We start from the raw sequence: 23,730 nt of genomic DNA, 5'->3' as shown, positions 1-23,730 counted from the left end.
GGCGTAAACGCCACCTTCTAGTTAGGGGCAATTGTCCCTGGTGGCACCGCACTATGCATGGCTTTATGCCACGTTCTGGTTAGGGGCAATTGTCCCTGGTGGCTATTGCCCTATGATTATGATGATGACGATGATGATGATGGGAGACGTCCCTATATGTTATACTCGCCAAGATACCAATAAGATAATTATGATGATGATTATGATATAAAGATAATAATGAATTTATGTTTACATAAAATGTTTATGAAATGTTTTTACTCTATTATCTCTCCTTCCTGTTTGCAACTACAATGAATTGAAATGAATTTACGATGTTAGAGTAGTATGTTACTGGGCTTTGGCTCATGAAGTTTTGCTTTTCTGTTTTAGGTAATGACGGGGATGACAGAACGGCGTAGGAGTGAGGAATAATTACTACTTAAGTTATGCAGACTCTTATTATGTATTCAAAGCTTAAGAACATTAGGTTATGAACCTTAACTATGTTTCACCTAGTTATTTATGCATCTAAGTTAGTTATGAAGTTTAATATTTACAATGGTATGTTCTTTAACGAACTTATGTTGCCTTGTATTTTCCAAAAGGAAAGTACGGCAGTAACGCGCCGGCTAAGTTAAGTCTTCATTAAGAGTTAATTAATGAATTAACTATGCTTAGGAGTCGGGCCGTTACACTTGTACACCTCAGTTTAGAGTCCAAGATCTTCACTATTCTCTCTTTAAAAGAAAGCGTCTCATCCACTTCTATAATCTCGGGATCTAGTACGTGAGACTTATCGGGCAGATATCTCTTTAGGTTGGATACATGGAACACATTATGCACATTTCCCAAGTTATTTGGCAAATTCAAATGATAAGCTAATCTGCCAATTCTTTCAATATGTCATAGGACCTATAAACTTGGGCTAAGCTTTCCTTTTTGCCCAAAACATCACCCCTTTCATAGGTGACACCTTCAGTAAGACTTTCTCGCTACTTGATATTCACTATCTCTTCTATTCTGATCTGCATAGGCCTTTTGACGATCCTGGGCCGCCCTCATCTTCTCACGTATATCTTCACTTGATTCATTGTATCTTCAATCATTTGCGGTCCCAAAGTAGTCGTCTCGCTAATATCATTCCAGCACAATGGACAGCGACATTTTCGACCGTATAGAGCCTCGAAAGGAGCCATCTTAATGCTAGAATGGTACCTATTATTGTATGAGAATTCTATTAAAGCCAACATCTCATCCCAAGTCTTAGGGTAATCTAAGGCACACGCCCTCAACATATCCTCGAGAGTCTGAATGGTTCTTTCCGATTGACCATCAGTTGCTGGATGAAAAGTTGTACTCTTAAGCACATCGGTCCCAAAAGCTTTCTGTAATGCTCCCAAAAATGAGATAGAATCTTGAATCCCTATCAGACACAATAGTGGAAGGAACTCCATGATGCCTCACCACTTGGTCCACATATACTTTACCACACTGTTCCATCGACCAATTGTCATCGATATAAATTTTGCTACCTTAGTTAGTCTATCAAAAATCAACCACACTTTGGTGAATCCTTTCGCTGTCTTAGGGAGACCTACAACGAAATCCATTGCTATGCCATCCCACTTCCACTCAAGCACTGGTAACGGTTGAATCGTCCCTTGAGGTCTCTTGTGTTCGCTCTTCACCTTCTGGCAAATACCTAGCAACAAATTTAGCTACTTCTCTCTTCATATTGTTCCACCAGAACATTAGCTTCAAGTCCTTATACAATTTATCCCCTCCAGGGTGGATAGAATAAGTCGTGTTGTGCCCTTCTTTCATCACTTTTCTTTCAACTCGGTGCAACTGACGGTATGCACCACCTTCCATTGAATCGGACACTTCCATCATCATGAATGCTAAACTCCTTTGTCTTTTTCTCCTCGATCAGCTTCTTTATCTTTTCCATTTCCTCATTCCTTTATTGAGCCTTTAAAATTTCCTCATTCCTTGACTGATTAAATGGCATTTAAGCATGCTTCCACTCCACTACTCCAACAACTTCAATGTTGAGCTTCCTAAACTCGTCACAAATTCTCTGGAAGTACCAAAGTACTTAAACTATGGCTAGACTTACGACTTAACGCGTCGGCAACGACGTTTGCCTTTCCTTCATGGTATAAGATCTCAATCGTAGTCATTCACCAACTCTAACCATCTTCTTGTGCTCATATTCAAATCTTTCTGAGTATACAAATACCTCAGACTCTTGTGATCTGTATACAACTTCACCTTCACCCCATACAAGTTGTGTCGCCAAAATTTTAAAGCAATTACTATTGCGTCTAACTCTAGATCATGGGTTGGGTAATTCACTTCGTACGGTTTCAATTGCCTAGAAGCGTAGGCTATAACTTTCGATTTTGCATCAACACACACCCTAAACCATTTTTCGAAGCGTCACTATATACCTCCAACTCAGCATTTTCCTCTGGCAACGTCAAAATCGGAGCTGTAGTCAACAACTCCTTAAGCTTCTTAAAGGCTTTCTCACACTCCTCGGTCCATATGAACTTCGTATCCTTCTTCATAAGACTAGTCATTGGTTTAGCTACCCTCGAAAATCCTTCACAAAACGTCTATAGTAGCCAGCTAGACCCAAGAAACTCCTTATATCAGTAACATTCCTAGGTTAGGCCATTCGCTCACTGCGGTTATCTTCGACGGATCTACGGAAATTCCCTTCTTTGACACAATGTGGCCAAGAAAGCACTTCTTCCATCCAAAATTCACACTTCGAGAACTTTGCGTAAAGCTGATTCTCCCTTAGTGTAGATAATACAATCTCAAGTGCTCTTCATGCTCCTCCTTGTTCTTCGAGTAGATAAGGATATCATCGATGAATACGACTACAAATTTGTCCAAATACTCTCGAAACACTCTATTCATGAGGTCCATAAACATCGCTGGTGCATTGGTTAAACCAAATGGCATCAGGTGAACTCATAGTGACCATACCTCGTCCTAAAGGCAGTTTCTGTATGTCCTTCTCCCAATCTGCAATTGGTGATACCCTGACCTCAAGTCTATCTTTGAAAATATTCCAGCTCATCTTAATTGATCAAATAGGTCGTCAATCCTCGATAACGGATACTTATTCTTAATAGTCACCTTGTTGAGATCTCTATAATTGATACATAGCCTCAAGCTCCCATCCTTCTTCTTCACGAACAAAACAGGCGCTCCCCATGGGGAATAACTAGGTCTAATGTACCCTTTCTCGAGTAATTCCTCTAGTTGCTTATTGAGCTCCTTCATCTCTGCTGGAGCCATTCTATAGGGTGCTTTTGATATAGGGGCAGTTCCAGGAACTAAGTCTATGGTGAATTCTAACTCCCTTTGAGGTGGCATTCCGGTATATCTTCCGGAAATACGTCTGGAAACTCATTCACCACTTCACATGCTCTATCTTAAGCTTCTCTTCTTCCAACCTCTGCACACTACACAAGAATAACGGAGCTCCCTTCTGCACTTGCTTTACCAAACTTAAGGCTGAAATGATCTTAATTCTACCTTCTTGTGGTTTAGTCTTGAAAGTCACCTTTTTCCCATTCTTATTCCTCAATCTCACTTTTTGTTCTCCACAAAGAATCTCGGCTTTATACTCCTTAAGCCAATCCATTCCTAAAATGATCTCCAAGTCTTCCAATGGAAATTCTATGAGGTTGGTTTCAAAGTCTACATCCCCAATTCTCACAAGGACATTCTCATATACTCTTGAGCAAGTTACTACTTCCCCAGATAGTAACATAATAGGAATTTCAACATCCCTACGGTTTCTAAGCCATATTTTGAAACAACTAGCTTTGAAACAAATGAACGTTCAGCTCCTGAATCAAATAAAGCTTTAGCAAAAGTGGACTTAATAGAAACATTACCCGTAACTACATCCTTAGACGTCTCAGCTTCTCTAGCACTTATGACATTCAATCTTGCCACTGCAGGCACACTAGGGCCAGCTCCACTCGAAATAGCCTTGTTGTTTCCATTTCGCTTGTCTCCACGTTGATAGTTGTTGCCTCCTGAGTGGTTTCGATTGCCCTGACCAAACTGATTTCTGCTCTTGCCCTTGTTAGTCCTCAACTCAGGTTTCTTGGAGAAGCACTCATACTCTCGATGACTCAATTTGTGGCAGTAGTTACACTCCACTAGCTTTCCTTCGCAATCCTTCCCAGGATGATTGTAGGGGCACTTCTTGCAGAAATACACGTGTTCATCTCCTTTCCTTCCCTTATTAGGACCATTTTCACCCTTCTCTTATTGGTACTGGCCCCTATTCCTTTGGCCATTAGATTGTCCTCCGTGGTGAAAGTTATGTTGAGGCTTGAACTTCTTATCGTTCCTCTGAAAATTCTGACTAGGATTCTCCTCTCTCTTGTTGTTTGAGCTCTCAACTCCATCTTGTTTCAAATAGGAACCTAAATAAGCAGCTCTATTGTACACTTCCTCTAAGGTCCTGAAAATTGAACCTCCTAGCCTAAGCTTCACCTCAATACTAAATTCAGTCTCAAACCTAATAGCCTTTCTTTCCTCAGTAGGTACTAACTTTGGAGCAAACTTCATCAATCCTACAAACTTCTCATAGTACTGTTCCACAATCATGTCACCTTGTTTCAACTCTTCAAACTCAATGGCCTTTTGCCTCTTCAAGAAATTTGGATAAAAGTTCTCCTTCATAGCTCCTCCGAAAGCCTTCCAATCAAAGTCAGGCCTCGCCAACAACGTCTCCTTATGTTGCGACCACCAAAAATCGACTTCCACCTTGAGGTAATACGCAACTATAACTACCTTCCTCTTATTTGCACATTGGATAGCTTCTTTATTTGGAATTTTTTTTCCCTCTTTTTACCCTTTCACATTCCTATCATATGATCCACCATTATATTATTAATTCAATGTTACTCCCTTTCTCTCTCTCCTAATTTAACCCCTTTATTTATATATTTATCTTAACCCCTTTCTCTCTTCTACTTTACCCACCCCACACAAATAGATCCTCCTTGATATCTATAGAAACAATAACAAAGAAGATCTTTAGAAAATAGAGGGAATACATTTGTACTTGCATAATGCAAGAAATAACACTAACGGTTTCACAAATATTGCAAAAAACGTTATATTTTCAGAAAAAAAATCAAGTAACTTACATCCAATTTAAGTTTATGTGAGTCAAATTCAATTTTGGTAAATTGATTAATCTCATATAATTTATGTTTCACTAGGTATGCGAGGAGGAGAAAAGAATTTTTAAGAGAAGTTTTTTTTAGAGAAAATATGAAAAATGTGGTATTGAGGATATCAATATCTTCCTCTTGCCTAACTCCCCTCTTTTTCTTCTCCTTCTAACTGCACAAAGAAAATTTAATCTACTGTTTTGTTTTCCTTGATAAATGGTTTTCATGTAAAATCATTATACATTCAACCAAACGGAGCCTAAGTAAAACATATAAATAGTCTACCAGAAACCAAAAAAAAAACCAATAAATAGAAAGTTGTCAAAAGATATGGTATGCAGTAAGCAAGTTTAAAGATTCAAGTTTTCAGCCATGAACCAGATTGAATCATATAATGATTATAATCCCGCAACGGCTCATATAACAATGCCTCTATGCTTCACCAGGTAGAATACTACATGGCTCCTATAACAAAAATAAGCCCTATTAATACACTACTCGCTGTAATTTAGCTCTTCAACAAACTACCTCCTGCAACTAGTACTCCCGCATTAGACAATTACGACTATACATAACAGCCAAGCTTCTAATTCTTTAAAGTCTATGGAGGGCAAAAGGAAAATGACAATTAGCAGACCGAGAAACTCGAGATCTGTTACTGCCTAGAAGGCCAAGGGAATGCACAAACAGTGCAAGGCAAAAATGTCATTATCCAAAAATTGTAGCTGTGTTTATAGGGACGGTTGCGTATGGAGCAAATAAAACAATACAATACCCAAGCGCTCCACTGGAGACAGGATTCGAGCAACTTTGAGCAGTGTGCATTACTCACTGTGATAATAGCGAGCTAAGTTGCCTCTTGAAAAGTTCACCAAGTGCCCCACGAACATCCATCTGAAACAAGCAGAATAGTTAAGAGACCCCAAGCCAAAGTTCATCAAATCACTATGATAGGCATGTTACAATACCCTAATAGAAAAGGGAGGAAGCATTCGCACTTTATCCGGATGGCAACATGGAAGGGGAAGGAAGTGGAGGGGAAAGAAAGGGAGGCAAGTGAAGCTATAATTTCCTTCCATATCTCTATAATGTTGCAGAGATGGTGTTCATTAAGGAGGGAGGGAAAATGGGTCCCTCCCTCTCCCTTCCCTTCCTTCTCCAACCTCTTATCAAAGCAAGGTAACCAGTTCCCCTCCCTTTCCCTTTTCTCTCTTTCTCTTCATTTCCTTGTATCCAAACGAAGTGTCAGAGACTCACTGAACAAGTGAGTGACGATTATTTCTCTTGAATGCAAAACACTAATGATTTTTTATAGTTCATCACAGACTAGCATACAAAACCCAAGCTCAGTTTTTTTTGCACTGCAATAACTTCTCAGTTCTCACATGTGCAGTTATAAGCCTTTTACTATAGATCAAAAGTATTTTCTGCATATTTGTAATTCAAATAGACGGGATCCTCTTCATTTCCTTTAATAGATTGCCATTTACTATATCAAGGGTAAGGAATGCAGAAAGGGGCAATATGAAGTTCTTTTAGGACCTTTTTTGCTTTTCCCTACTTTAGGTGCCAAAATCTAGAGTTAAGAAATGGAAGAGAAGAAAGGGAGCAGATCCTGATTTCCATACAAGAGCGCATGTACAATTTCGTCAAGGCTATTGGATATCATGAAATCAATAAGGTGCCACGCATGCAAAGAAAGTAAGTCGACTGAGGATTCATTTGATAACCATTTTGTTTGTGGCATAAATTACATGAGGATTGTCTGGATTCTGGAAGCAACTTGTGAAGAGAGGTGGCTGAGCAGAAGAGCATTGGAGTTTGCATTATTGATTCACTACAGAATTACAAATGCATACACAGGCCACAGCCTACCATATTGGGAATCCTGTGAGTACTACATTCTTTATCCGCCTGCCTAAACAAATAAACATACTTCACATAGTTCTACAAAGAATCCAATACTAAGCAAGATAATCACCTGATCACAGCACACAAGCTTGGTAAGCAATGGGTAGAACTCTCGGAGATGCTTTCTGAATATCTGAGTATTCATTGAAGACATGCCTTTAATTACCTGCAACACAGAGAGAACTCTCATTTTGAGCTTATAGAACTTACGAGGGAATCACTTTGAAAGAGCTTTAAAAAAGGGGCCAATTCGGATTTTTTTAGCTTTTACTTTCACAAATAACATCTACTAGAAATGAAGTGCATCATTTCATCTTTAGGATGGCTTTGACACTAATCAACTCCCAAGATTGGCTGCGGACTCACCCAAAAGAAAGCTTGAAAAGTCTTACTGTGTTTCAAGTACATCTAAGCACAAAGGGGGTTAGTTTGGGAGAGACTCAACATAGAAAATTTCTTCTTTTACATAGCAATTAATTTTCAATATAAACAAATGTATTCATGAAGATGATGAAAAACTATGAAGCATGGATACAGGCACCAAAAGAAAAAGTACCTCCTATAAGTATAAGAAACATAGCCAAAAATACATCCACAATGCAGCAAAACTATTTACGGTTCGTATCAGCGTAGGGATGATAATGCAAATGTCCTACATGGCTACATCAAACACTTCAACAAAATAACATCTAATCGTCCGATAAATTACTAGTCAATCGCCTTTTTTTAAATGATTGCAAATTATTTGTTTGAAGGTAAACAATCGAGGAACTATAAGAAAAAAAAAGACAAAATTCAAAGGCATGTTGACATCTAATATGCGTTAAACATGGGAAAAGATCCTTTCAGCAAGTATGCCCTGCCAAAATCATATATCATGACTCTTCACACGCAAATATCCAGCATCATAGTGGGAAATTCACGGAGAGAATATTTGAGATTAATGTGTCATTTGGTTTAAGAACTTTCACCAGGTAGCAACTGCATTGAATGCATATCTAGCTGCATGAAAAACATTGTTCAAGGGAGGCTAGATGCGAAAATTACACATGATGCATTACACAATCAAACGTGATCCACCTACCCTCACAATTACAGGAGAACGCAACTCCAACACCCGATGAACTTCCATATCAGTAGTCTCTCCAACAGCAGACTGAAAATCAGATGCCTCTTTCAGCATATGCCCGCAAAACGACACCAGTTTTTCTTCTGCTACTCGACCAAGCTTCTCGTCTCCAGTAGAAGAGGCCCTTGTGATGAGGTCACCCTCAATCTGGGACACCTTAGAATACTGGATGTCACTCGCATCAAGATCGTTATCTTTGCTAGTATCAAGTTCTGAAGTGGTTTTCTGTAATATGTCCATGTATATACAAGTGCTTGCCAATTCCTGGCGTAGAAGATTTAATGGAGGCCTGCAGTGTCAATATGTGTTACTAGATGTACTTATCGTACAAGGAAAAGATGGAAAGGTAATAAGTACAAGAAAGGATGTACAATCAATTAATAAAGGTGTTATTCCCAAGCCATAGTAAGGCAATGGCAAAAGCAAGCAACAGTCCAAGATGAAAAGGAAATGAACGCCACTGGATCTTCATTTTTCTCTAGATTTCCATGATATGGAAGTAGAGGCACCACACACATTGATTAACAAATTAAACAGCACTATAAGAAAGAATCAGATGACTTCTTCCACAGAATCAGAGTACTTTTAGTTTTACAAGTCAGCTGCATCCCATAAAGGCTCCTGAAACTGTAATATACCCTTAATAAAGCTTAATATTTTGAACAGTTTAGATGGGACATCCTTTTCAGGGCCGTTTGGGAAAAGAGAGACGTGGAGTCTACAAGTTAGTTAAGCATGCCTGCTAATCATTTCAATCATTTTTAAGAGATGGTTGCAATTAACAGAGTGTCATACTGCTGATAATGATCCTTAAGCAAATAGAGGAGGTAGAAAGGTAAGATTGCCAATGTGCACAGCTGTTTCTCTGAATTCTAGAGCTGCACATGAACGAGAGGAACCAGCAAAATTTTGGTGATTGAATCAAATCAAAATTTTAATTTCATTTAGAGATTCTCAATTGCAGGAATAGAAAAGTAAGAGTAATGATCAGATCATTTTTCTTCAGTTTATGCACAAATTCATGACTGCACATGAGTTTGCAGAGAGTTTTACAAAGATAAAAGGCTTTGAGGCATAGATTAAGCATGACTAAAAGGTCAGAGCAATAGGAATTTGGGTGTCATGTTACGGAAACATCAGTTCACTCCAGCTCACCTGATCACAACTGCATACAGCATATTAGTGACAGAGTGAAAAATTCCAAAGCACAGATGGATATATGCCGCTCCTGAGAAGATATATAAGCAATACAATTCATGAGGAGCTTGTACCAAGAAGTGGTTACCTTTCCACAGGAATGTGGCGCATGCGCAATCGAAGGTTAGGGTATGAATTATACGAAGCAGCAAAATCCAAAATGGATAGCAAAGTTTCCATGATGGTGACCTTCTGCTGGGATTTCAATTTAGTCCAATACTTTTTCTGCACAAAAGTCAAAACAGAAGCTGTTCATAGACTACCAGAACAACATATGCATGATTGATGCATGTTTAAGTTTGACAAGATGTGTCCATCTCAGTATAATAGCTACAAAGATAATAACTGTCTCAAATATATGTGTGTGTATATGTGTGTGTGTGTGTGTGTGTGTGTGTGTGCGCGCGCGCGCGCGTGTGTAGATAATATGTCATCATATAAAAGCATTAGAAAAGACAACATTAAAAGTAGGCCGATTATTATTTCTTCATTTAGCACACCACATTTGCAACCTCATATAACCTAGCAATAGTTATTCATATGATCCAGGTAAAGCATAAAGCTTTGTATACAGATTGCACGATCTTAACACAGTGCTTAACAAATTCATTCTAAAGCTCTAGGTTTATAGCAATAACAATGGGCTATGTATGGCGGGACACTTGGCAGTTCTGGCCAAGCTATAGCAAGGCTCAAGGTGCACTAAAGCAAAAGAGATCATAGAGCCTAGGTGCAAATCGCAGGTGTGAGGCACGCGCCTCACTGAAGTGACGCTCAATTCTAGATATTAAAGACTTGTGTCATAGTGTGTACAAACAAGGATGCAGACAGTATATTCAGTGCAGCTACTGCAGTTTGGTGCACCTTTTTGCACACCTCTGCGCCTAGGCACGTCTTTAAAAACACTAATGTACAATGCCTTCACCAAAAACATCTAATCACAACACATAATAGTCTTTCCTACAGCCAACATGATCATTTCTTTTCCCTATAAGGAATAATTACAAGAGATTGGATATGTATACACAATCTATTAGCACTTATGGCCGTTCACATGAAGTTTATTAGAGAAAAATTTAATTAATACCTGAATACTATCTATTGCACCGAGAAGCAATAACTGAGTGATGCATTTACCCCTAATGGTTGTTAACAGCAGGCTTTCCACTTCGTCCTTTGAATCAAGCTCCTCAATTACGGGAAACTTGTGTTGAAACAAATTTAGGCCAAGCACAAAAGATAAGAGTTAGCAACTCTGAAATAGTAAAATAACCATGCAAAAATAATGAACCAACAGGCAACAAAATATGTAACATAAAAATAACAGCTATCAAGCAACCAAGCCACTGCATAGAAGCCCATTTTCACAAAAAGCATGATTTTTGTGAGCAGAACTTCATAAATATGGCATGCTAGTGGAGCTATGGATTATGTAATCAAATCAAGGCCATCTTCTACATTATACACAAAAGCAGCTTGGTGTTCCATACATGTGTTTGGAAATCCTACCACGACCTTTTTCATAGACCATTGTAATTTAATATCAAATTTTTTAACTGGTTACGGAAGTCATTATGCGTATTGACACTATTATCAGACACTTTATCTGCTTTGTTGCAACATAGGGGATACTGGGTATTATAAGAGATCGATGTGATAGCAGAGGGATAGAGAGAGATGGAAAAGGTGCTCATGTGATGATGAGAGAGAGTACCGATAGGCCAGAAAAGGCATGTTGCACCTATTTCAGAACATCCCAAATAAAAAAGTGGGGCAACTAAAAAAAGTACAGGAAGTATAAAAAAGCCTAAAACTTTCTCTCAGAAAAAGAGAAAGCATTAAATTTATATTTTAGTCAAATAAACGTTTAGAGCATCTAATTCATCAGAAAATAATAAGATACAGGGCTAAAGTATAATCAGAAATGGTGTTCCGAAACACTAGAATTGAGTGAAATATAGAGCTTCATCCAATTTGCCGATTCACAGTGCGATGGCTGTAAAGTACAATATGACACCACAACATGCCATTACCACAATTGCAGTTTCTTTAATGATGTGGACTCCTGAAAAGTGCATATTCTAGGGACTCCCAACAAACATCTAAATTCTCCAAAGATATTTGAGCTACATAATACCTCTGTTTGAGGGTGCACGGCGACATCAACTTCTTCATATTTTGCCTTGGAGGTGAAGCTTCTAAGAAAACGATTTTCCATCACATTACCCATTATTCTTTGACCTAAGCTCTGGTTCCTCTGCAAGTCCACAGAATCAGTGGGATTCTGAGATGCTGATGGTAATCCTGCACAGCAGACAATTTAGCTTTACCTTCTGGTTCTGTTAGGAAGTGACCATGTTGCTACCTACAAACAATTTGGTAACTGACCTTCAGATACTTCTGAATGCAAGCTATCACCATTTGTGTCACCTTCATTGCCATCAGATTGCCCGATATGCACAGACTGATGGCCAATAGAATTAATAGAAACACCATCACCAACATCAGGCTTAGAAGTCCCCAGTTGCTCGGGTGTATTTGAATGTTTAAAACCCAAATCATTCAGCAGTTCAAGTGGCTGTGTAGTGTATGAAGCATCTCTGTTGGCGAAGAAAATAATGTTAAAAGATGAATTAAATAAAAGAAAGGAGAAAGGCAGATACAAACCTTATGCTTTTTAACAAGGTATCCCAATCATTATCACTGAACTGATGTCCGCCAACTTCAATGAGATGAACAAGTGCACCAAGTGCTATAGACACCACTGATTGGTCAGTCTTCTTGGCGCAATCCAATAATAAACTGAGCAATGGTGGCAGCATAAAACATACCTCCTAAAATGAGAAAAATTGACAAATTTATTTAGGAAAACAGAGGAAGTATATGTTTTGACTGCATCATTCACCCAACGGACAGTTTTACTTCCAAGTGATAAGTTGGATCAATAGGGACCCTTGAGATAGATTTTTCTTTAACCATCGAGGTATTGTTTTAGCAATGTTTTTAGGTTCTCTAAAGCCTTCTGTTTCATTTTAGACAATATGACCCAGGGATAAATACGCAGACCACTTAAGCATTATCCATCTTTTATCCTCAACTGCTTTCTATTTGCCTCCATCACAGTAAACAATTATGCCCTCAATCACTATTAGAGATAATTAAGGGCATTGAAGCATAATTTGTGACAGAGAAGATCAATGAGCTTGAGAAATTACAAGCCTTGTATAATTTCCAAATAATAACAGGCTTCTTCAGCAAAAAAAAAAACATATTGGTGATTCACAGGAAAGGAATAGAAATGCATTATCCTCTCCAGCATATGTTACTTGTAATTCTTCCAGTTCAACATCATAACACTTATAGCAACCATGCTATCATCACATCTTCAACAAGAACAGACTTCTCCCCATTTTTCTCTTAAAAGAAGTACCAAATGTAGGCATAGTAATACATTCAAACAATTACCAAGCTGAGCGTGGGTCACTTGGTAGGAATTCCTTCTCATGACCTCAAGGTCAGGTTTTCGAATCCAACCAGGTGAGGGGTACTTGGAGGAGCATTCCCCTTACAACTCCCCCTCATTCCAATTATTTGGGCCTCTGGGTTGGGCCCTTTGTGAGGGCAGTCCAAAGGTATTCATCTTACCAGATGAAAAAAAAAATTACATTCTAACAATTTATTTTTGAGAAAGATATCATATATCCTAACATTTTAGAAAGCAATTATCCAAGACGTTTTTGAAGTAATGAATCCATGACAGAAACATATAGACGTCAATGACAAAACAACACTTGATAATTACAAAAAAGTCCATGCAAACAACGGATCAACAATCTTTTCACACGAGACAATTTAAGACAAAAGTAACGGCACTTCATACCTTGTAGAAAGTGTTGAAAAGGTTACACAGCAACTGGAGCGAGTGAATGCAGGTTTCATGGAGCCAATCATCATTAGAAGCTGTCTCTTTCCCAGCATGTCTTACATGATCAAAGATAGGAAAAAGAACTCGACGAAAGATACTTTCCCAAAACGATGGAGAGAACTTGCTACCCCTTTCATTCAACAAATCAAACAGAACTTCTAAGGCACAATTTCTGACCTCAGCTCTTGGGTCTGAAGTAAGGTCTGATAAACCGGCCAGCATCGGGAACCAGTAATGCTCAGTCACATCAAAAGTTTCATCTTCGTTTACATCAATAGGCTTCAAAGCACCACCAGGTACAAGACCCTGACATTCGAATAAAACCAAAGAGTCCTTTTAGCTAAAAGGAACGGGAGATATCAATGACTTGTGCCTATAGCATCACTTTCAAGAATACAATGAAACTAAAGTAGCAGCACAAACATATTGTACCACTGAAAAGTATTTGGAAAACAGGAAAAGTGACAGACTTGATCTACTTGAATAGGAGGAAATTATTTTACAAAATACTGCCCCACTTTTAAAGTGAAGCTCCTAGTTTAACTATATATAAAAACAAGAGTAACAGGATATAACAGGATAAATTAATCAATAGTAACAATATATACAGCAACTATGTACCAATGTCATAAAGTGATACTTTTCAACATTTAGAACAGTTGGTCACGAAAGACAAAGATGACAATCACTTTCAAACACAGGGTGTACAGGTCTACTATAACCAACCGAGAAAGCAATGTTCATGTATATATGAAAGTTGAAAAGCTAGATGCTTGACTTCAAATATTATACTTCCTCCGTTTTTACTTTACATGTTACACTTTCTATTTCAGGAAATTTCAAATTAGATGTACACTTCCATTCTGGTTAATAACTTCTCTCTATCTCTCCTATCACATGTTCACATGGGACCCTTTTGTTTTCTTTGTCTCTATCTCTCTCCTCTCCAAAAATTGCCTAGGAGTCAGTGATTTTGAAAGTGTAACATGTAAAAAAAAAAACGGAGGAAATATATATATATATATATATAGAGAGAGAGAGAGGCAAGATCACATGAGAATGCTTCTTACATGAGAAATGAGAATGAATCTCAACCACACGATTGGTTTAGAGTTACAACACTTATTCATTAGAGTTATATCCCTCTAAAAAATTTTGAATTCAAAAAAAAAAAAAAAATTTGAATTTTTTTTTTCAAATATTTTGTTTTTGGAGTTACATCACTTTTTCATTTGAGTTACATCACTTATTCATAAGAGTTATATCATGTAAAATTCATTCTCATTTCTCATATAAGTATACATTCTCATATGAACTCACTTCTACATATATATATATATATTATATATATATATATATATATATATATATATATATATATATATATATATATATATATATATATATATATATATATATATATATATATATAAAGCAATAAACCAAATGGTAGACTGTCAACAATATCATATTGCAAGTCAAAGTGAAATCATATGATGGGTAAGCCACACACATAAACTATGTTGCATAGAAACAGAAAGCGAAATTGGAAACACAGATATGAGGAAACATCTTATAAAGATTTTTTTTAAAAAAAAAATCAACAATATAGCTATTTCTTGAGAAAAAAATTAAATTACAATTCCTAGGTGGGGTGCTTTATGCTAAAAAATAGTCCTATAAATTCTTGATCAATAAAATTTAATCTTAGATACTAAAACAAAAGGTTGCAACAAAAAGAAAGATGTTAGAAGCAGATAAGTTCAAAGTTCCTAACTTTATCCAATAAGACCTGCATGCCAAATGTTTGCTAACATTACATCTGTATTATTAATGGCAAACTTATCCCTACTTGTGTCATATGCATCAATGCAACTCCCAACAGGTCAGTTAAATTGGAGCAGTATTCACTATTCAACCCATAGGCAAAAATCAATTAGTTTCTCATCTTAGAAAACATAGTGAATATCTATCTCATATTCACTAGAAGAAAAATACTAGCAAATGATGAGTTCAATGAAGATCGATAGAAACTAGCAGATAAGCTATAAAAGTCAGATACACGGTAATATAGCTACCAAAAGCATGAACGATTTTGATCGACTATAAAGAGCCAAACCTCTGCAAGTCGGTCTTCACAAATACGCAACAGTGCAATAGCCTTCAGACTTATGCGATGGGAACTTTTATTGTTGGCAAACCCAATAAGACAGTTAACACAGTCCATAAAGCAGTCCCCAACTACTTGATCAAAATGTTCCAAGATCACTGAAATTCACACAAGTGTCAGATAACATTGATTTTCATCTAACATGTCTAGTAAACACAGGAAAACAGCAGCTATGCTCACCCTGCTCCACATTTTCAAATGCACTTTCAACAATGGGTTCTGATTCATCATCCGCTGCAGCGGTAAAAATCATAAAAACACTTCGCCAGCCTGACTTTATGCTTCCCACCTTTGATTTAACCATCTGTTAAATGAGAAACACAATGTAAATTTTGATTGGATACAATGATAACTCAAAGTAAATGTCAACGCTGGGAGTGCAGTAAGAGCAGAGAGAACAATTGAAATGTCAACTCAGCAACCTGAACAATGCAATCAACAATAAGCCTTCTTGTGGATTCGCTTCTACTGTTTCGCATGAGGACAACAAATGGCTTCAAAATGTCATTCTGGAATGTAAAATTGGTGAGCTCCTCACGTTCTAAATACTTCATGCCGAGCTGTCTCAGGGAATCAATAGCATACATAGCCACCTTCTCATCATGATGACTACCAGCAGAAATAAAGTGATTGGCAAGGACAGACCATATTCTAGCCCACACCTGAAAAATAAAATCAAGACATCAATCTCACTCCTCCTCAGGCACATGTTCGTGAGTCAAGAAGCTTTCAGGCTCTTCGTGATGTATAACAGAGTTCTGATAAACAATTACAACTCAAACTACAAGGACACCTAATGAATCACTAAAGAAAAACCAAGAGCATAAATTCTGCAGAGGGAATACCATACGTATGCGGGCCATGTTGTAATAGCTTATTTCAACAAGTTTCTGTAGACTAAAAACACGCGCTGGCGTTTGTTTCAGTTCTTCCGCAGAAACACCACAAAGGGCTGTGAAAAACTCGACCACTGCACTGCTTGGCAACCTAACACTGTTCAGAAATACTTGTTCTGTAGGTTTCCCTGCCAACTCTCTAAGAGATTGAAGAAGTCCATCCCTGGAAATTTGATTTGATCCAAGCATCACAGTTGCGGCAATAGCAGGATTTGAGGTAATAAACTCTAGTCGAGAAATGCATTCCAGAACAGCATTCCATGTGTCTTCAAGAGAGTCGGTATCAGTTTCACATAAAGCTAATAAAGTCCGCAAGGCTTCAACATTTTTGCTGCGCATTTCCTTGGGCGCATGCAAGAAAGTGAACCTGTAGAAACAGATCAGCCAAACTAAAAGTATTACATGATGATATCATTCACGCCTAAAAGTCTCAGAAGAAATCCAAACAAATATAAAAACACAAATCTTTTGAAACAGGCAATTAAAAAAATCAACAAAATGTCAACTAAAACAAATACTTCCTCCATTTTTTATTACTTGCAAGTTGCAACATTAATGTACGGCACAATAATTTAGGAGAGGAGCGAGATAGAGAGAGATATAAAGGGATCTCATGTGCTAGGAGAGAGAAAGAGAATATATAACCAAAAATGTCAATGTAACAAGTAATATACAACTTCCTAAAAAGGAAAATATTGCAAGTAAAATAAACTGGAGGAAGTATATCTTAAAAGTCCTTCAGCCATCAACAAGAGTATCAGTTTACTTTATACACTATTATTTCTTGAAACAATTGGCCGCCACATTTTGTCTTAATGATATTATAACTCTTACCAAATAAACAGCAACTAAGATTATCAAATATTCACTTTTAATGATTCCGTTTCATATATTATAAAGCCTAACGGCGAGATATACAACTGAAAGCAATATTATCCCAGAAAATCAATAAACTAAGATAGAGGAATATCATGTAAAAGCGGACGACATCTAAAAGAAACACTGTCCCAGAAGATTCTTCAACTAAACTTTTTAATAAAATAATCTAAAAAGTATTCTCAGAGATTGATTTCAAGATCAAGAAGAAACAACTGAAAGTAACATTCTCATGTAAGTCGGCCTTTTTGAAGGAAGATTCTACCCTGCCAGATTATGAAGAGTATCGAGCCTTTCAAGGGAGAACGTCATGGTAACACCCGCTGTTTTGTCTAGAGTGGAGTGTCCAGCCATGAATTAATAATTTGGAGAATCATGTCAAAAATCTTCAAAGACTGATTTTGAAATTAAGAAGAAACAGCTGAAAGCAACGTCGCCCCAGCATGTAAAAAAACCACATTCTGGGGAATTTGCTCTAATATGTGAGGGACTACAGAATGTGCAGACAATTTACACATGCAGGGAAGAGAAGGAGAAGATCAGCAGCCAAATGACTGACATGCAATCAGTAAAAGTTCACATCTTTTAAGCGTAATTCCTACTCTCCTAGGCACTAGAAGTTACCTGACTAATGATGTTAAAAAGGCATATCGCATTGTATCCATTCCTAGAACATGCGTAATATGAATTCCAGATTTAAATCCCTCCATGCATGCCAGAACCCTTGACTTATTATCTCCTTCCTCCATGACAACCGAAAATGCAGCAAGGAAAGGCCATCCTACTGCTTCCACCATGGGCCTTATGTGCTCAACCTTCTGTGAGGTATAAAAAACCCCCCTTTCTGTACCCCTATTTCGGAATATGGCTTGTGTTTGCTTAACTATAGCATCAGTCTCCGATTTTACTTCTGTTGAAGACCTACTTCTAGGAAGAGCCAAATTAAGGATGCTGACCAGGCGTCCTCTTTCTTCAGTTTCTGGTTTCTGTCTGCTACTCTTACCGATGCTAGACAGATCATCTTTCATCTTAATTTCTTCTTTTACAATAGAATCATATATCTCCTCTAAGAGCTCCTGAGGTGCGGTCTCTTCTGCATCAGTCATAGTATTCATACGCACAAAATCAGCCTTTGACATTCTAGTTGACACCACAGGATTATGAGCATCCGTATTCAGCATTATGACGGCATAGGCAAGAACATAAGCTGTATCTGCATTCTTGAATAAAGCTGGATTATCTGCACAATAGCTGCAAGAGACAATACAAAGTCTGAGTAAACAACCAGCACTACTGAAATGCGTTTCAAAAGGTTGAATAAAAGCTCATGTCAGGAAAGAAACCACTAACACTCACGTATAAGTAATGACGGTGTGTAACCACATAATTAGCAGAAAGACCCATATGATACCCATTTGAGTTCATATGTTATACAACAGAAGAAAACCCCCTACTAAAACCAATCAAAGGAGATGCCTCTTCCCAAGCAAAGCTCTTCGCATAACATCCCTCCATCCACAAAAAGTAAACCCTTCTTTTCCAAAAGGAGCGGTAGCCTTAAGAAACGACGATTAAGTGATTAAAATAAAACAATGTTACTCTTTTAATAAAAGGATATTTTGTGACGGAAAACCAAAAAGTAATATTTTTTATGGAATAGAATAACTTGGAGGGAAAAATTGACATTCAAAAAGAGGTGGTACTATGAAGTATAGAAGTCCTATATATCCTTTCTTAATTCTTTTACTCCCTCCATTCCTGATCATTTGTCCAATCGACTCACTTCCTTGTTCTATATTAGTTGCCGCTTAGAATATCAATGCACCTCTACTTTTCATGTTATAATACCAATGCAACGTATATTCTTAATCTGATTAGCAATAAAATGACTAAAAAGTAACAACTACATAATCTGCGTGCACAACCTCGAAGACACTTATTAAGGGATGGAACAATTAGGAGGCTAAGAGGCCATTACAAGGTAATCTTTACTTAAAGGCTTGGGCTACTGCAGGCCTGCAGCAAATCAAGTATTCTACTTAGGTGTTCAACCCTGAGAAAGGAGACTAAGACCCCGAAACAAGTAAATGAAATTGTTTACAATATTCTCATGAAAAATGGAGCAGAAGATAAAGACAGGGAATTAAAAGTCAACTAGTTGGTCACTTCAATGAATTCAATCCACTTTCTCAAAAACAGAACATCAGAAATTCACAACTGAGTAAGAGTACAGCTGAAAATACCCACCGTTCAGCAAATTTTTCCATGATGCGGTCAATCTTTTGAGCTTCTCCAGGAAGTCTAAACCCACTAAGAAACTCTCTTATAGCAGCACCAAAAGTCATTCCAGAAAAATTTATGGAATCAACATAAGCATGCATAACAGACAAGGGGAACTCTTCATGTTGGCCTATGTAATCACCAATCATAGCCTACAAAACAGAGAGTCTTACAAAACATTAAAAAATTCCATACCAAGGACGGACAATAAGTTCAAAAGTACATACTAAACTTTACCTTGTTCAAATTGGATGTATTCTTCAAAAATTCCGCAACAGAAGCAGGTGTATTTTCCACCAGCTTATTAGATATTAGATACTCCACACCCTTGCTGGGCTGCCTATTGAACTGTAGCAGGAAAAAAAAAAGGCAGACATATGATAAATCCTACATCTCTAGCCCATTAATAATTACAACAAGACAAATTCTGGTAATGGTCTTTCATTTTCTATTTTTTTTTCTTTTGGGGGGGAGAAGGTATCTTTCCATTTTATGCAACAGTAAATCCCACAAGCAATACAAGCTTGCTTTTTTTTTTTTACATATTCTGCTCACTGAAAAACATTCTTGCCCTTATAAGATATTGGGAAAACCTAAACAAATGCGTAATATATGTGAATTTCATTGATATACAAACATGGAAAAAGAAGCCAAAGTCAGTTAGATATCCTAATTCCTAAGACAGAAACCTAGAGACGAATAATTAGTTCTCAGATCTTACCATAGCTACTGCTGCTTCAATTGTTGACTTATGAGCCTTTGCCTTCTCAAAATCACTAGAAACATCCTCTCTATTTTCTGGTTTGGTCATGCCAGAAAGCTCGTCATCAGTAGAAGTCTGCTTTTCTGATACTTTAAGTGACTTCTCCCAGTCAACCAATGATTTAACCACATTTACAAGGCACTGAAATGGAAGTAATTGTCAATGTGTGAAACTTATACATATTTACGAGGGAATGTCAAAATCTCAAAGTACTTGTTGCCAGCCTCAGAAAGTTGAAGTTGCTCTTTAAGCAATTCATGGGATAAAAACTACATGGTGAAACATGTGCAAGACATGGTTCCTAAACAAGCCTTAACAGTAAATATGATATTTGACTATTAAAAGCTATCCACCTAAAGCACCAACAAAATAATGTTATTTTATTAATGGCATAAAATAACAACTCATTGCTTATATCAAGACATCGAGTAGATAAGATATCATCATCTTTTAGGTATCAATACCACTCTTCACTCTTTTTAAGGTCTCATGTTTTACTTCAGACCTAATTCTACATGTTATTAGAAATAAATCGCTATATCCATTTCTTCAAGAGAATGCAATGATCTGATAGTTGTAAAAGGACAAGAGTTAAAAAGATAGTCGCAATAAACTAACTATTTATAAGCACATTAAGTTACACTTCATTTCTTAATTGTACAGTAACATTTAATCTGAAGCAGCCACATTGAACATTTAATCTTCCCCCATAGCTGTGGGAGTTTCATGAGAGGGACTATAAAATCCTTGGCAATGATTCAGCAAATAACTTGGGCTAGTCAATGATCTAAAAGAAGAACAGCACATAACTCAATGCTGGTTCAAACACATTCTAATTTCCATCTGGTCGAATAACAGAAAAACTCTAATCCCCAAAATCAAATTCTAGAGATCAATAGACGATACATGTTTGCTGCATAGCATTGAAATAGAAAAGAATGGATGTTCACACAAAGATGGAAGATAATTTACCCACATTTCAAATAGAGAACCCAGTTCACTAATTTTATCCAATTTTAGTAGAAGATTTCAGTATCTGATTTTATATCGAGTAGCATTTATAACAAACATAAGTATTCTATTTTTACTAGCATCTGATACAGCTGCCAATTTTGATACACAAAGAAAGTCAGTACTAAAGGAGCAGAGTAAATAATACGAAAAAAAGGAAAGACTGTCTACGCGTGATAATATTGGATAGTTTATTGATAAAAGTAAAGCTAAGCATATAAAGAACATAGCGAAACAAAGAAAATTAAAATCTGACAACAAATATGAAAACAAAAGGCACTACAAAGGTTGGATCGGCTAGAGACTAAACCAATTAGAAATCAGTTTACCTGAAGTGATGAACCCTTGATTGATACATTTTGAGAAGCAGCAACAGGATTTGGATCTGATGCTTGAGTCCCTTGAGCTATTTTTGACAAAGTTGTAACCTTACAAAATTGGGGGAGGGGGAATCAGGTTAAGGCGTGTGTGAAATGTTCACTAAAGACAAAATTTACAGACTAGGTCGTAGACTATGGCAGATACCATTCGTTCAAAGAGGTTTGGTGCGTCCAGGTCACAGTCATAATTGACAAATATGTCCACAAGCATCTGCGGATCCCTGCATACCTTCTCAAGCATCCTACAAAACTCTTCTTTGTGAAATTGGAGCCAATGCCAAAAAGAGAGTAATATATTGTGTGATAGATGAGATGCCATAGATAATTCACAAGTAGAAATTCTCACCTCAGTACACTAGACCTCTGACTAGGTGGACACTCTGCATTATCCAAGTACCTTAACACTATCAAGGGAAAGAAGATTCCAATCTCACCCTGGAAGGGATCAGCATCAGAATGAGGTTGAAGATCAAGGAATCAAAAACTTCAACATGAGGTATCAGTAACAGTACCTTAAGGCTCTCTCTAAATCGTAACAATAACACGGCAAATATTCCAGCTGCATGCTATCAAAACAAACAATAGACAACGTAAATATATTGAACAGCAATTTAATACTCACCAGATTGGCAAAGGGTCAGAAAAAGGCACATGGATGAACCTGGAAGATTACAGGGGATGGTGAGACACATGCCCGCAACAAAGTGTAGGAAAGATATGCTTTCACTGAGTCAATGAAATGGAAATTTTTAGTAAATGTATGGCTGACACCTTCCAGTAGGCCCTGCAACAAAAATTAATACTTAAAAACAGATAAATGAATATAAAGAAATGCACATATGTGTACAGATAGAAAAGTTATAACATAACAAGACTGAATGATGATTGCAGAGTTCCACTCCTCAAACCAACCACAACAAAAAACACCTAAGTTGACCATTAATGTCCTGTAGATACAGTCAATGACTCAACGTAAAATTATTATCACTAATGCAAACCAAACATGAAATTGAAATACACCCTTCTAAAAAGGTAACATATTGCTTCTGCAGAAATGACTTTAGATAGAATTTGGCAATTTAAGTCCATTTGCTGTAATTTTCCTTCACGTACATAAATTAATACAGTTCTAGCATGTTACTAGCAAATTTTTCAATCATCACTTATGTTGCCTCTCCCTTTCGCTTCTTCTGATTTGTTTCGGAGGTCCAAAGCCCCTCCAAAGGGAGTTTCATTGATGACCTAGCTCGTTGGCCATATATAAATCCCTTCAGGTTGTGTTTGGGGACATGGATTTCATTTCAATTCTAGAATTTCAATTCTAGAATTGTAAATCCCCACATTCAACTCCAAATGATTTGTTTGGGAAAAATTAGGAATTTCAAATGCATAATTTGAACATGTTTGTAATGGTATTGTTAATGGTGGGAGAGAGAAGAAGAGGGAGAGTGATGAGAGATGTTTGTAATGGTATTGTTAATGGTGGGAGAGAGAAGAAGGGGGAGAGTGATGAGAGAGGAGATAGAAATAAACTGACACTTATTTTGGATTTGAAATGACATATGTTTTGGTTGGATTTCAAATTCTCCAATTATGCCTTACTTCTTACGAGTCTTGGATTTGGGCCAAATACAATTCCAAATTATTAGATGATCCAAACAAGTGATTTGGCCCAATTCCAGAATTTCAAATGAAATTCCAGAATCCAAACAGGCCATCAATGGATTTCGAGGAAGGAGAAAGAAGCAAGGAAAAGCAGAAAAATAGTGAAGGCCAATAAATTGCTTGCATAACATTTTCGAGCGAGATCTACACTAATGACATGCTTTATGGAAGAAAGTCTTGAAAGGTTTTCACTTGAAAAATCTGTCGACTTCTTTCTTCACTGACATTTCAAAATTTGAAAGGACATATGTTACTTTGACACTTCAATATGTCTCATGGCTCATGTCGAACACTCGACGGTATGAAAAAGGTATGAAATCCTTGCCAAA

At 37.2% G+C, this 23,730-nt stretch overlaps 2 protein-coding genes across 2 annotated transcripts in view; both read right to left on the bottom strand.

Annotated features, from left to right (window-relative positions):
- Window positions 1–3,412: 3,412 nt before the first annotated feature.
- LOC130590215 (uncharacterized) lies at window positions 3,413–4,701 on the bottom strand. Its single transcript, XM_057392250.1, has 3 exons — window positions 4,292–4,701; window positions 3,903–4,249; window positions 3,413–3,828 (listed from the first exon to the last, which is right to left on the bottom strand). The coding sequence occupies exons 1-3, from the start codon at window positions 4,699–4,701 to the stop codon at window positions 3,413–3,415; spliced, it is 1,173 nt and encodes a 390-aa protein (XP_057248233.1).
- Window positions 4,702–5,561: 860 nt separating this feature from the next.
- LOC104903680 (brefeldin A-inhibited guanine nucleotide-exchange protein 5) overlaps window positions 5,562–23,730 on the bottom strand; it is a 38,712-nt gene continuing 20,543 nt past the window's right edge. Inside the window, exons 12-33 of the mRNA XM_048635801.2 lie at window positions 22,398–22,520; window positions 22,249–22,302; window positions 22,083–22,171; window positions 21,882–21,978; window positions 21,686–21,784; window positions 20,304–20,486; window positions 19,820–19,930; window positions 19,550–19,734; window positions 17,927–18,553; window positions 16,376–16,793; window positions 15,953–16,192; window positions 15,711–15,834; window positions 15,480–15,628; window positions 13,316–13,666; window positions 12,103–12,269; window positions 11,824–12,035; window positions 11,573–11,739; window positions 10,523–10,639; window positions 9,524–9,660; window positions 8,194–8,527; window positions 7,180–7,275; window positions 5,562–6,092 (exon numbers count right to left, since the gene is read on the bottom strand). Coding sequence (XP_048491758.1) covers window positions 6,027–6,092; window positions 7,180–7,275; window positions 8,194–8,527; window positions 9,524–9,660; window positions 10,523–10,639; window positions 11,573–11,739; window positions 11,824–12,035; window positions 12,103–12,269; window positions 13,316–13,666; window positions 15,480–15,628; window positions 15,711–15,834; window positions 15,953–16,192; window positions 16,376–16,793; window positions 17,927–18,553; window positions 19,550–19,734; window positions 19,820–19,930; window positions 20,304–20,486; window positions 21,686–21,784; window positions 21,882–21,978; window positions 22,083–22,171; window positions 22,249–22,302; window positions 22,398–22,520 — 4,146 coding nt within the window. The 3' untranslated portion in view covers window positions 5,562–6,026. The remainder of the gene's footprint in view (window positions 6,093–7,179; window positions 7,276–8,193; window positions 8,528–9,523; window positions 9,661–10,522; window positions 10,640–11,572; window positions 11,740–11,823; window positions 12,036–12,102; window positions 12,270–13,315; window positions 13,667–15,479; window positions 15,629–15,710; window positions 15,835–15,952; window positions 16,193–16,375; window positions 16,794–17,926; window positions 18,554–19,549; window positions 19,735–19,819; window positions 19,931–20,303; window positions 20,487–21,685; window positions 21,785–21,881; window positions 21,979–22,082; window positions 22,172–22,248; window positions 22,303–22,397; window positions 22,521–23,730) is intronic.

This window comes from Beta vulgaris, chromosome 9 (genome assembly GCF_026745355.1).
Source record: "Beta vulgaris subsp. vulgaris cultivar EL10 chromosome 9, EL10.2, whole genome shotgun sequence".
NCBI lineage: Eukaryota > Viridiplantae > Streptophyta > Magnoliopsida > Caryophyllales > Amaranthaceae > Beta > Beta vulgaris.
Note: the sequence above shows the minus strand (reverse complement) of the source record. Positions and strands in the feature narration are given on the sequence as shown.

Excerpts from the sequence above, each read along its gene's own strand:
- LOC130590215 (XM_057392250.1), bottom strand. The coding sequence starts at position 4,701 with ATGAAGGAGAACTTTTATCCAAATTTCTTGAAGAGGCAAAAGGCCATT. Across the intron at positions 4,250-4,291 it reads GGCCAAAGGAATAGGGGCCA|GAAAGGAGATGAACACGTGT; the intron begins GTACCAATAAGA and ends TAATAAGGGAAG. Across the intron at positions 3,829-3,902 it reads GTCTAAGGATGTAGTTACGG|CTAGTTGTTTCAAAATATGG; the intron begins GTAATGTTTCTA and ends TTTGTTTCAAAG.